Source organism: Megalops cyprinoides, chromosome 9 (assembly GCF_013368585.1).
Source record: "Megalops cyprinoides isolate fMegCyp1 chromosome 9, fMegCyp1.pri, whole genome shotgun sequence".
In the NCBI taxonomy this organism is placed as follows: Eukaryota; Metazoa; Chordata; class Actinopteri; order Elopiformes; family Megalopidae; genus Megalops; species Megalops cyprinoides.
In genome coordinates, this window is record NC_050591.1 from 26,307,886 (window position 1) to 26,320,725 (window position 12,840).

Below are 12,840 nucleotides of genomic sequence, written 5' to 3' on the forward strand. Positions count from 1 at the left end.
AACATTAAGTAAGAATTTGATTTACAAGCAACACATTATGTGAGAGTTCCAGTGTCAGTGTTCTGGCTTTTAGTATTAACCCCTTTTCTGGGTCTTTCATTCATTGTACCAGCAGGATTTTGGCCAGAATAATAATAAAAAAACATCACATTCCATCTGTTGGTTTGTCATGCATTTCAAGTCAAATTTATGACTGGAAATTTGTTGATGGTTTTTTGTTCTCTCTGTATAATGTTCTTGTGTGTGAAATGCAAGGTTTGCTTGCATGTATTATCATATTTGGTTCCAGAGAAGGTGTAAATATTTTGTTTAATGACTGTTACTCTTTATAAGAGATTTGCTGGCTTCTAATAAAAGCTCAGCATGGAAATCAGAGTGCGGTCTCAAGTGGCACACAGTTACATGAGCATTTTTACAGTATTAATTTGTATTTTGTTTTTGCACAGCTCAGCAAACAATAATGATGCAATTATGAGTTTTCTTTTAGGGGTTCATTCTAAGCAGGGAAATTGAAAGCAAATGAAGCAAACCAACAGAATCTCTCAAATGATAAAAGCCCTGCACATTTAACGATAAGACTAAAGACCAGCACATGGTCAAGCACTCACACAGAATGCCACACACATGGAAAAGGAAAAGGTCAGGATACAGAATCTATGGAAGAAGTAGTGAGTTTATTGATGTGTTCCCCCTGTAATCATCATTCTAATCATCATGTGTTTCTTTGTTTCATAATTACATATACATATTTATATTCATTCTTACCCTGCCCACAATCAAGCGGGCTGTTACAATATTTGAAGCCATATCGGTGCATAGTGAGACAGTCACATACAGAGATACTGTCACAAGAAGAGAGAAAAAATAGAAAATAACAACAAATGAACAAAACTTAAAAATATATATATATATCATAAGACCAATGCACACCACAGGTTGTCCTCCATGAAAGCCATGATAGCAACATCAACTATACAGGCATACAAAGACATTACTATGAGAAAATGAAAACTGATTCAGCTCACCTGTTCTTTGCCTCTATTACAAGGAAAAATGGCTTCCTTGAATCCAAAACCAGTTAGCCAAGCCCTTACTACTCATCTATCCAGGCCACCAGATCTCCAGCCTTTTTTTATGAGGCCCAATCAATTGTTTCAATGAATCCAAGCTTATTACTTTGTCATCAAAAGATCAGTTAAGTCTCCTTTCATGTAATGCTGCCAGTGTCTTTACGTGACGTTTGCCCTCTCTCAGTTTTGCACCACAGAACAGCGTTTGCACCACAGAACTGGGAGGTTGAAGCATCACACCCCGCGCTCCACTCAGCAGATCCACACAACGGATCACTGTCTGTCCCAAAGACCTCTGCACTACAGTCTTTCCTTTAGACAGACGTCTTTTTGTTGATCACAACAGTAAGCAAATCCATTCAGCGGTGATGCCCCTCTGATATCCACAGGAACGAACGGGAGGCTTTTCATTTCTTTCTGAGCATTTAGGGCATAATTAGTGGTTGTCTGTGCCTTATCGGAGACTCTTTGGGACTGGAGGTCTGCACTCATCTCTATGACTTGCATTCAGGGCTCGGCTTCTGTCTTTGCTGCCAAAATACCGCAGTTACAGCCCAGAGCGACAGAGCCAAACACCAGAATCACAGTGTCACAACTCATCAGTTTTGTTCAGGGAAAAAAAAATAAAATATACAAATACATCTACTTTTTTATATCCTTTTTTGATTTGTAATAACAAAGAACGGAAAATGAATGAATGAATTTAGGACTTTCTTTTTTTCATTTGTTTCACTATACATTAAATCAGTACAAATAACCTTCATATACAAGCAATTTGTTGAAGAAAAAAAAACATTTTTATATACGTAGATCATTATTTCATGGACACTTCTAAGATGGAACAGAAAGAATGCAATCTTGCTGTAGATTGTTTCAGTGGTTATTTAATTACATTTAATGATTCCGAATGTTTTCCCTTACTTGTCTTGTGTTTTTAAAAACAAAAACATTTAAAATATAGCATTATATCAATCTGAAGACAATCACTGTTGAATAAGTTGTCAAATCGCATATTCCCGATATTTTTAAAAACATAGTTACAATGTCTTTTTAAAAGAAAAGAAAAAAGAGCACTATAGTACAATTGTAGTAGTAGCAGTAGTAGTAGAAGTAGTAGCATTACTTAAAGACTGTCTTGAATGAACCAGAATGTGCATTTCTGATGCAGGAAGATGATTTTCTTTGACGTGAGCAGTTTTGTTATTGGTCAGTAGTATGTTCCCCCTATTCCTTTCTTATCTCGGCTCCACAGCGCCCCCTTCCTGTCCAAACTAAATTTGCATCTGTTCCAGATATTTGTAGGTTGGGTTCTCATAGCCATGGTTCTGCATCTTACTCAGGTGACGTTCCTCTGGGGTCAGCATAGGGTCAACCTGTAAGAGACAAAGTGGGGGTTAGACTGTGGAGACATAGGAATCTTTCACAGTGTTGCTTGGTCTGAAAGACCCTGGGATTAATTGTGTCTTTGACAGAGTGGTACATCTTACACTATCCGCAGAAAGAAGCATCAGCATCACTAGGATTGATTGTTCAGAATTTAATAAACATGCAAGAGTGTGGAGGATTCATTACACTCTCCAAGAATATTAGATTGTAATAGCATAATCCCTGAGACTTTCGCAAATAAATCAAGTTCTCTTTCACAGAAGCGCAGGGAGAATGGTACCAACCACACAGACTTTCAAACACGCGTATGTTTGAAGATTAATCTACCTAGAACTTACTTAAAGTCCAATCTATTTTAGCAAAGGTCTGTTTTCTGGGAACAAATATTTCTTCTTAATTACTTTCTTAGTACAGTGAAGCTGAGCATTACTAATCAGAATGAAGTTTATGGGCAGAGGCTGATCACGACTCACCTCAACAATGCCATGGCTAATGGTGCCATACTGCCTTTTCCTCAACAACACCAAGCTGATCACAATCACTGTCGCTATGGCCACTGCAATCACCAGGAGGCCAATCAGAGCACTGCTTCCAAAGCTGAACTCCTCCCCCAGAGGCCGGTAGGTTTCCTAATAAGAGGGGAGGAAAAAGGAACACATGAGTCAAAGGCACAAGAAAACAATCTGCACACACAAGTGTATTTCAAAAACACGGGCTCACTTACGTATTGTTAACATAACGCTTGTTAAATAAAAATGAGACACAGAGGAAGCGGAGACAAGGTCTATGGTTTATACATTAGGAAAGGACCAATAAAGACTCATAAGAAGCAAGACACAATACATATGAAAATGAGTAATAATGCATTATTAAAGAGATGCATTGGCATACCAGAAAATAATACCAGACATCAGTTTTATTGGTCATCCTAATTCCATGTACAGTTATTGTAAATATGTTTCAATCACTAGGCCTCTCTATATAAGAATGGATCCAAACAGATCCTGTGTACAAGACGGCATGTGTAGGCACATCCTTGAGCACAAAATGGCAAAGAGCCTGATTAAAACCAAAGCCTTCTGCTGGCATCCTATTCCCTATGCTAATGTGGAAATTAATGCACCGTTTTCAGAACGTGTGCTTGCATAATCTGGGCCGTGTATTTGCACACAGTCTGGAAGGCTTTCAGATGGCCTTGTTTTGACAGTGCATGTAATTAGGGTTTCATAGATATACATATTAACTATGCAATGTTTACATGAAGCTTTCAAATTCCTTTGGATCATAAAAAGGGAATCATAAACAGTTGAGTAATGTGACCCTCCTCCACTGTGGATATTGCCATAGAAGTCTAAAATATAATGGGAAAGACTGACAGGTTTTTGGCTTGGCGAATTCAAAGTGCCTGACACTTTTAAAATCAAAATCAATTCAAGACTGTAACAGCCAGGTTTATTGTTGCTACTAACATCACCAAAGCTGAACAGCAGTTACCTTACCCAGTAGGTGGTTCAAGTGTTAGGCTAAACTTAACATTTGTAATTATTTTTGTTAACATTGCTGTGGTGTCAACTATGGATAGATAAGTTTGCTATTGTGTAATCACTTCACTAAGGTTTGCAAAAGCAAAAATTTGGAAGCTTAGGTATGAACCCAAACAACATATGACATTGTAAGGCCAGCATTGAAATGACAATCGGCAAGCACTGTAGGGCAGATTTTGATTGGCTGAATTAAAACAGACAGTTAAAGTATACTGCTAATATATTCAAAATAAATTACATGCCAAAATTTCCCATTATATGGTACCAGGGAGGAGCTGATGCAATACAATGGAGGTATGCAGCCAGAAATGGCATTCTGTGTTTCATTCACACACAAATGTTCAATGCACTCATACATACATTTGTGCCAATGTACAAACACGTAAATGACATGTGCAACTGTGTATACACTGACATTCACTTAGAGACATGCATACATGCAGTGACAATATAAAACATTAACTCCAGATGAAAATTTAAAACAAAGACATGAGGAAGTGGTCTTCATCTGGGCCAGTCCAAGTTCTAGTTTGCAAAGAGGGGTTGGGGTGTGAAAAGTCAGGCTCTGCTCTCTTCCCCTTTAAACCCCACCCCCTCTTATAAGTCTACAGTTCCCCATGTTGCCCACTAGGGGTGCTATACTCACCAGCTCATCATCATGCATAACGCTGACTCTCTCTGCACTGTAAATCACCTCTTTAACATCCAGAGATTCATCAATCACCTGTCAACACAGACAGGGAGGCCAAGGTTACATTCTATTATGTGCGTGTGTGTTTATATCATCATGTCAGTATATGTACCTTCCCATTAAGGCCCAGGAAATGGTGTGGTGGCAGAAATAGTCGCAACCAGAATCTGTTGTTCGGGTTTCTTTGGCTTTAACGGTGGACAGCAGCAGTGAAAGACCATCTGCACACGTAATAAGGTCCTAAACAGTAGCACATGGCTTTGTTCAGGTAGCACCAGCCTGCTGTACCCCTGTGTGTGCTCCCCTCTACACAGAGAACTGTTCACGGTTTAGTTATGTTCTGAGACACACCAGTGAAATGTACTGGCTGCTAAAAGGAATAAAATATTAAGTGCCACATCATTGCCCAATCAGAAACAAACAATGTGGAAAACCACCATAAATCCATCATGGCCAATATGACCTTGCTACTGTGAATATACTGCTATGTATAGCAAGGTGATTATACTGTGCAAGCTAGCTAGGCATTCTAAGGTGGTGTGGCACAATCAGTCCAGCGTCATAGGCCAGAAGGCATTTGCTAACAGCATGGCAATGTGAGTGAGGATAACATGATTCCATGACATTCTCTTTTTCCATAAAGTAAAGATGCACCTTTTCATGGGTACATGTGCCTACATGCGTATTTTGAAGAGTCTGCTTCTATGTGTATGTGTGTGTGTGTGTGTGTGTGTGTATGTGTGTGTGTGTGTATGTGTGTGTGTGTGAGAGAGAGAGATAGAGAGAGTTAAACTGTGGGCAATACCAATTCTAAATGATTTCAAGTGACTTAGTCTTCTTTGTCTTAAACCTATATTTGTTTACATGGTTAATGGGTTTGGGGACTAAAGGCTCAGAATACTGACAGAAAGCATGGGATACTGGGAGTGCTTCATTGTGGCTACATGTTATGATATGTATATGCAGTCCATGGAACAGTTTATGAATGTATTTTGAGACAAAAAATTAACAAGGCATCTAGAATGAATGCACTCATAGTCATACACCATCATACATGGGTACCCCACAAGAGATGGTGGTTAGTTACACCTTGGCTCTCCGTGAGAATTTTGATACAGATATTGAAAATGGTCAAAGCTTTTGAATATAAACTGGGTTTGCTCTGCCCTTGGACTCCTTGTGTTCATGAACAACACTCTGGCATGCGGCATATATGACAGAAACAAAACACAGAGCACAGAACTGAGCATCCACAGACACATTCTTATGCTTGGTCTTGGGAATCATGCAGAAACCTATCAGAACAAACTGAGCACAGTTCATACTCTGAAACAGACAAGGGTACTGTGGAAAAATACACTTTAACCATGCAAGAATCTGTAAACAGCAGATTCAGGGAGGTAAAAAAAAACTTGCACACAACAGAAAATTCCCAAGCACCACATTGTAGTGACCAGAGAAACACAGTTATAAAAAGCTGAATATAAGCACAATCTGATTCACCAAAATGAAAAGGACTGAATCATAAACTTAGCTCCAATTCAGCTATAACTCTATAAGAGAGGTTGCTGTGATCCATCATTACCAGGTAGGTATGCACTGTGTGTCCATTCAGTAACAGAGAATGAATGTGAGAGTAATAAGTATAGCAAAAAATTTCAATCACTATAGTAATTTAATATCTGCAAGACTGCAGAGGTGAATCAGATGGAGGAACGATAAGAGGGAAGCACCACTGAGGAGAGAGAGGAAGGTAGGAGAGCGGGAGACAGAAAGAGTGAGGAGGGAGAGAAAGAAAAAGAGAAGGATAGGAGAGAAGAAAGGAGAGAAAGCGAGGATGAGAGGAGAGGAAAGAGAGACTGAGGAATCCTCAGCGTCTCCTTTCCCGTTGACCCTTGAGTTGTGAGAGGCCGCAGCACTTACCACGTTTTCATTGATCTTGCCCTTGCTGTTGATGACCCTCTCCTCAGCTCCGATCAGCCCGTCCAGTCCGGACCCTGTGGGACCCACACACCCCTGGTCAGAGTCCACCCACACCAGCAGCAGGGACAAACAACAAGGGCATGCTACAATCCACTTCAACTCAACCTCTCAGTGTCAAATAATTGCTTTTAAAGCCTGAGAGCCAACACACACAGACAATGCAGGGCATGCCACAAATGGACAGTGACTATTAGAATGCAGAAGGCAGTCTGTGGTATTTTGGTGTGGCAAAGATCACAATTCAATCCGCAAAAACCCTTCCTAATTCAGTAAGGATTACTCCGAAAGGCACTTACAAGGAAAGAGTCTGGTTGGACTTGTCAAATATTAATTAATCGGCCTTATAAGGGCCATTACAAAGAAATGCTGGTACACACAACTAAACATTTTCCTTGGGGTCAAATTCACATTTTCTTCTTCCAGAACCCTAGATATCCTTATTTTATGACATTTTTTAGTAATTGACTGAAACTCCTCAGAGACCAGGCTTTTTTCTGATGATTTGAGAGAGGTGGTATCCATGTCATATAAAAACATATTATATGGCCCGTTTTGAATGCTGAGACAGCCTTGTTTATTTGATCCTGCACACTTTATTGAATTTTCTGCACAACATATTATACAAATGAGAAAAACAAGATGGCACAACATGATGCTACATGATTTGGGGGATTGATTGTCACAGACAATGAACAACCACCAATGACCTGTACATGTGTTCCCTTCACTATAATGGAACTGACGTCACATGCAGTCAGATGTTATTAGATCGACTATATTCGGTGATCACCAATTCAATTATGTAACTGCATGCTCCAGGTTTGCTGTTTGACTCTGCTGTATATTAGCTCAGACAGACAGCCAAATTAAACTCAGCAGAGATGCTAAAACAAATATAGGTACACAAAGGGCTCCCGAGTGGCTCAGTGGCTCAGTGCTCGTTTCAAGTGCAGGCTGAGCCCTGTGGCATGGGTTTGAAACCAGCCATGTCATTTATCAACAGTGACTGGGAGCCCATAGCAGCAGAACAAACTGGCTTCCTTCTGCCAGGGATAGGGGTGGGTGGGTTGGTCAGGGTCCACTTATTGCTTTGCTCTCAATGCCCTGGGATTTGCATGGGTGCCTATGAGTGACTCATATCACATCAGGAGGAGGAACCTCTCCTTAGCCTCCTGGTGCACTGTGGGACTTGTAGTGTGAAAAATAGTTGTGGTAGGTGTGCTTGTGGGGAAAAAATAAATAAGTAAAATAAGTACACAAGTGGGTGGATACAAACACATATGCACAAACCCTGACACACACACACACACACACATACTCCTACAGAGCAGACAGGAGGACAGGGTGCTAATCTGGCATCATAACACCAAAAGACAAATCAATACAGCAGAAATGACCTCTTGCTGTTCCGATAGCAGAGGGCATGATCGCAAGGTTAAGCCCGGATCAGACAGTGGGATGTGCCAACGTGATATTCTGGCTGGGCGAAATGGACTAATTTAAACTTGGCTGTACGTCAGTGGAAAAACTGCTCTCATGACAAGCCTGGTAAATCAAAGAGATTTAAATCTCGGAAAGAGTGATGACAGGAGAGTGTAAAAGTCTAAGTGAAGCCCTGGGACAAATATACCAGTGGTGCCCAGCAGGAAAGCTGAACCTGTGGTAAGACAGGCTGGACAGCTGAACCTTTGGTCGTGCAATCTCTCCTCGCAAATAACCCTGGTCTTCTGGTCAGACTCCTTAACCAGGTTTTCTCAGCCTAAGTAGTCATTCTATACAACGACTGGCTATCCAATCTTATACACTCATTGTTTCTCCAGGTTGTCTTGTTAAAAGGGAAATGACATCTCCGTTAAACTTCCTGGTTGAGGAAATATATGAATAATGAAGACGGTGGAAGAAGAATGGCACAGACCATAGAAGGAAAGAAACACAATGAACAGGACCATAGAAGGAAAAAAAAAAAAAACAGAGCTGGAAGTGAAGGGAAGTGGAAGAAAAAAAGGATAGCGGGAGGAGACCAGTTGTAGGATTCTACTACATAAAAGGAGGTCTAAATAAAGGATGAAGGGACCAAAAGAGATGGAGAGAGAAAGTGGGAGTGGAGACCAACCTTTCGTCATGGCGCGGGGGGAGTCGGGCAGAGGGCCTAGCCATCAAGATAGAGCAAAGGTAAAACGGAAGGAGGAAAAAAGAAAAAAGAAAAGAAAGAAAACAAACTCAGGTGAGCTGAGAGAAGACAGAAGTGTTAAAGTATTGGCTGAAGAGGGAAGTACCTCATTCTGAGTCCAGGTCTAAACCAAATCAGCTAGTGAAGAGGGTATCATTTCCGTTTAATGAACCGAACATCTCCTTGCCCTTCTTTGCTTGTTTTTTCATGTCTGCTTCTTTCTTATTTTTTTTGTCAGGCATCTATTTCCCTAATGGGTTTGACAGTGCAATTTGTTATTTTTCCAAAGATTATTTTGATTTTTTTCCCTTCACACGTTAACAAGGGTTTGAACAACAATGCAGAAAAAAATGTATGACTATGGGAAGGAAAACAAAAAAAGCAAAGTAGGCTATTGAAGATTGGCAAGATTTTCAAAGCGTTATGCTCCGAGTTTGTACCAAAACTCTAGGATTTGAGAATGGACTTTCTGGAAAGTTTTTCTGAAGCTCAGAACCATTGTTTTATTGTTCAGGCATTGGGAACTCATGCTGGGTACAACAAGCAGAACTCCATGATGTGAGAGACTGTGAGAGAAGTTTCTACACCAGATCCCAACAGCCTACAGACACACCATTCTCACAGACATCAGTGCCTCTGTGCCTATCAGCTCCAACCGCTCTGTGCGAGCTCAGTTACTTACTCTACATCCATCTGATTCTGATTACATCCATCTTAAATCCGTCTGATTAATGACCCTAATCTTTTTCCTAATTTGCAATTTCTGTAGTTTTACCGGTCAAGAAAATGAATGGAATCTTTGTATCTTGTCTATGTGAACAGAGAGAGAAACGACCAGCTAACAGTTGCTGTTAAGAGAAATTGTTTTTAGATGTATTTTAAGTGCTTTACTTTTGATAGAGAGAGTTTGCCACTGACTACCAGGTGTATCATGTTTCTACTTTGACTGTGCCTATACGGCCTGTGAGAATTCTTTGCTGTTTAAACTTGCATGATATAATAAATGCAATGCTTTATTTAATGCCTTTTGTTCATCTGGACAGCAGAAGACAGGTCATGATAAAGGCCTTGGGCCTTGTTTTTCTCAATACAGACCTCCAAGTCACTAAACCACTCGCATTTATTTGCTTCGCAGATGCCAGATACGTAGTCTGCACTATATATATTTTAATATCTATATTTTATATCCATATTAAACTATAATTGATGAATCACCCATTTATATCACCCATTTATATCATCAGTGTCCTGCAAGCTTCCTGTTACAAGTCAAATTGCCTAACCACTGCACTACCCTTACAAAGTCATTACAGAACCATGCTATGGGGTAATGAAGTGTATGAGGCCAGGCTGCTTGTGCGGCCCATCCCATATTTGACCAAAACCTCTGATCTGGCACTGGCTAAGAGCAGCTCACCTTCAGGCTCCTGCCTGGCCTTGGAGGTGACCTGGATGGGGCGGTAGCGCTTGCCCTCCGAGGCCGGCAGCTCCACGTTCTCCTCCGACGACACGGTCACGTCCGGCTGGGACTCGGAGATGGAGGACAGGAACTGGTCCATATCAGCCTTCTGTTCCTGAAGGAGCTCGTCTGAGGAGGGAGGGAAGGGGGGGGCGTGTGTGAGGGAGAGAGTGCAGACACAGGCAGTCAGGAGTGAGAGACAGGCGGCAACAAACGAGACGCTTCAGAACCAATTACTGCACTCCCAAATTAATATCAATCAATGCAGAACGTGTCAAAACGTCCAGTCTTAGATTTCAAAACACCCAATTAGTCTTTATTTACAGAGATATTCCCGCTCTAAACTTGCCGATCTCCCGAATGAAAACAGCGCTGGGAGAGCAGTGACCCAGTTCTGTCACCGTATCAGCCCCAGCTTTAATCAGTACAATACACTATGATACGGTTCCTTTTATTAACTGTGAAAGGAGATGAAAAATACCATCAAGATATTTCAACCCCAACCCCCCCACCCCCTGCCACCCCCCACCCCCTCCCCCTACAGGTCTCAACTTTCAATGCCAGAGACAAAAGAATTCCAAAGCTATAGTCTGATTGGTTTGGTTAATTGCATAGTGCTTTCTCCAATGGAAAACGCAGAGGATCTCGGAGAGAAGGAGAGAGAGCATTGCTCTTTTCCACCCGCATCTTTGATAATTAGTTTACTGACGCAGTGCATCCGTGTCCCGTGGAGCTTCTGCTTATATAAAAAGTATGCAGAAGGTGTCCTTATTCAGTCATTCATCAAAAAAAAAAGATCATCCGTAACAACCCTGTGACTCTTTATAAAGTGTAGTCAAGACTTTGTGCAAGCAAGAAATATTGAATCCCGCTCACCTCGCCTGCCAAACTCTGCCATTATTATCTCATAGTTCAAATAATTACAGCTGGTTCTTGGCACTAAATGAAACATCTCATAACTTATCCGTCTATATCCATTAATGATGTATTATCATTATCATGCTGAAATCCTTGTGCAATTCTTTTGTCCTTCTTCAAGGCTGTACTCACCAATCTCGTCCTGGATCTCCTCGGCCACATAGGGCACTTTGTAAAGCAGGGACAAGCTCTGGTTCATCCTCTCCTCAATAACACGCAGGTGGGTCATCACCTGACGGAAGACGGACCGAAAGACAGTCAAACCCTCTCTGTTTGCGCTATGCTGAGGAGTCATGCCAGGGGGCACACAGCTCAATACAAAAGGCATGTCCTGAGGTGTCGAGACAAGACATGGATTAGTGTTCAGGAGACATACTGTTGCAATACCTGTCAGCAAACAGCAGAGGGCAACAGAGAGCCTTTGCAATAACACCCCCCCCCCCCCCACCCACCCACCCCGCCCCCAAACAACTCCCTGTTCATACATTTGGAAAACAATCTCATAATAAAAATGAAATGCAATAACAGAAGACAGTGATGACTGAGTTCTATCCCCCCCCCTCCTCCAACCTGTCCCATCTGGCCTGAGGATTTTGGAGAAACAGATAGATTCCTCTACAGAAGCGCTGAACCGTTTTACAGCTTTACCCTGTATCAACCACCTCAATCAACAGATCATTCTGAGGAATGGCGCGGCGCTGTGGACACACACACACAGAGCAAATGTACTGAAACAGCGAGTTAAGAAGCAGACAGGGAAGAAGTGTGGTGCAGTGGTAAACAGCAGGGCTTGTAACAGGAAGACTGCTGGTTTGATTCCCTGCTGGAGCACTGCTGTTGTACCCTTAGGCAAGGTACTTCACCTATAATTGCCTCAGTAAATTTCCAGCTATATAAACCGATAGCTTGTAAGAACTGCAGCCTGTATAGGCTGCAATGGATAAGAATGTCTGCTGAGCAACTAAATGTAAAATGTAAACGGACAGTGTTGCATCTGCACAGCACTTCAGCTGTTTGTTACTCCCAACGACATGGAGGTTGGGACCTTTCAGGAAGACGGTGAGGAGAGCCGGGACTCTTGCGGAAAGGCTCACCGACGGGAAGGGGCGTGGACAAAGCACAACGGAAGCCAGCTTCCAAATAACAACATGGAATGTGTTGCTTTCCCCACACCTCTCTCTGCATTAGTTAATGTGTAAACTCACATCACTGTGTGCACTCTGTAAAGAGGTGGAGGGCTAAGGGCTCATAAAGAAGATTCATGATGGAGTCATCTAGCAACAGCCCTGAGTGCCAGATTAGACCCGCTCTTCAAGATTTCTGCGGCATGCGGAGACAGATCAGTACAAACTTAAAACGGTTAGAGATTTTTTTTTTTTAAAAGGAACTTTTTAGATCGTATTTCACAGGTTCAGCACCCCCCGCAGTCACACTGCAACACCGCCAAGACAGACAGACAAACTGACCTGGGATTTCATCTGGGCGGCCTTCTCCGGGTCGACAGCCAGGACGTGCTGGTAGTGACGGATGGTGTGCTGGCGGTCTTTGTTCTCGGCGCGGACGTATCTCCTCAGGGCCTGCAGGATACGGTGTGGCTGAGAGGGTGAGAGAGAGAGTAT

The 12,840-nt window shown here is 41.9% G+C and overlaps 1 protein-coding gene across 4 annotated transcripts in view; it reads right to left on the bottom strand.

Annotated features, from left to right (window-relative positions):
• Positions 1-2,146: 2,146 nt before the first annotated feature.
• The window catches only part of aplp2 (amyloid beta (A4) precursor-like protein 2), a 44,563-nt gene continuing 33,869 nt past the window's right edge, over positions 2,147-12,840 (bottom strand). For 2 of the 4 annotated variants that reach the window (XM_036536112.1, XM_036536108.1), the window contains 8 exons: positions 12,688-12,816; positions 11,354-11,453; positions 10,262-10,432; positions 8,788-8,823; positions 6,615-6,688; positions 4,647-4,724; positions 2,930-3,085; positions 2,147-2,443 (listed from right to left, as the gene is read on the bottom strand). In XM_036536112.1, coding sequence (XP_036392005.1) covers positions 2,342-2,443; positions 2,930-3,085; positions 4,647-4,724; positions 6,615-6,688; positions 8,788-8,823; positions 10,262-10,432; positions 11,354-11,453; positions 12,688-12,816 — 846 coding nt within the window. In that variant the 3' untranslated portion in view covers positions 2,147-2,341. The remainder of the gene's footprint in view (positions 2,444-2,929; positions 3,086-4,646; positions 4,725-6,614; positions 6,689-8,787; positions 8,824-10,261; positions 10,433-11,353; positions 11,454-12,687; positions 12,817-12,840) is intronic. The other 2 variants (XM_036536109.1, XM_036536111.1) reach the window with 2 other exon arrangements.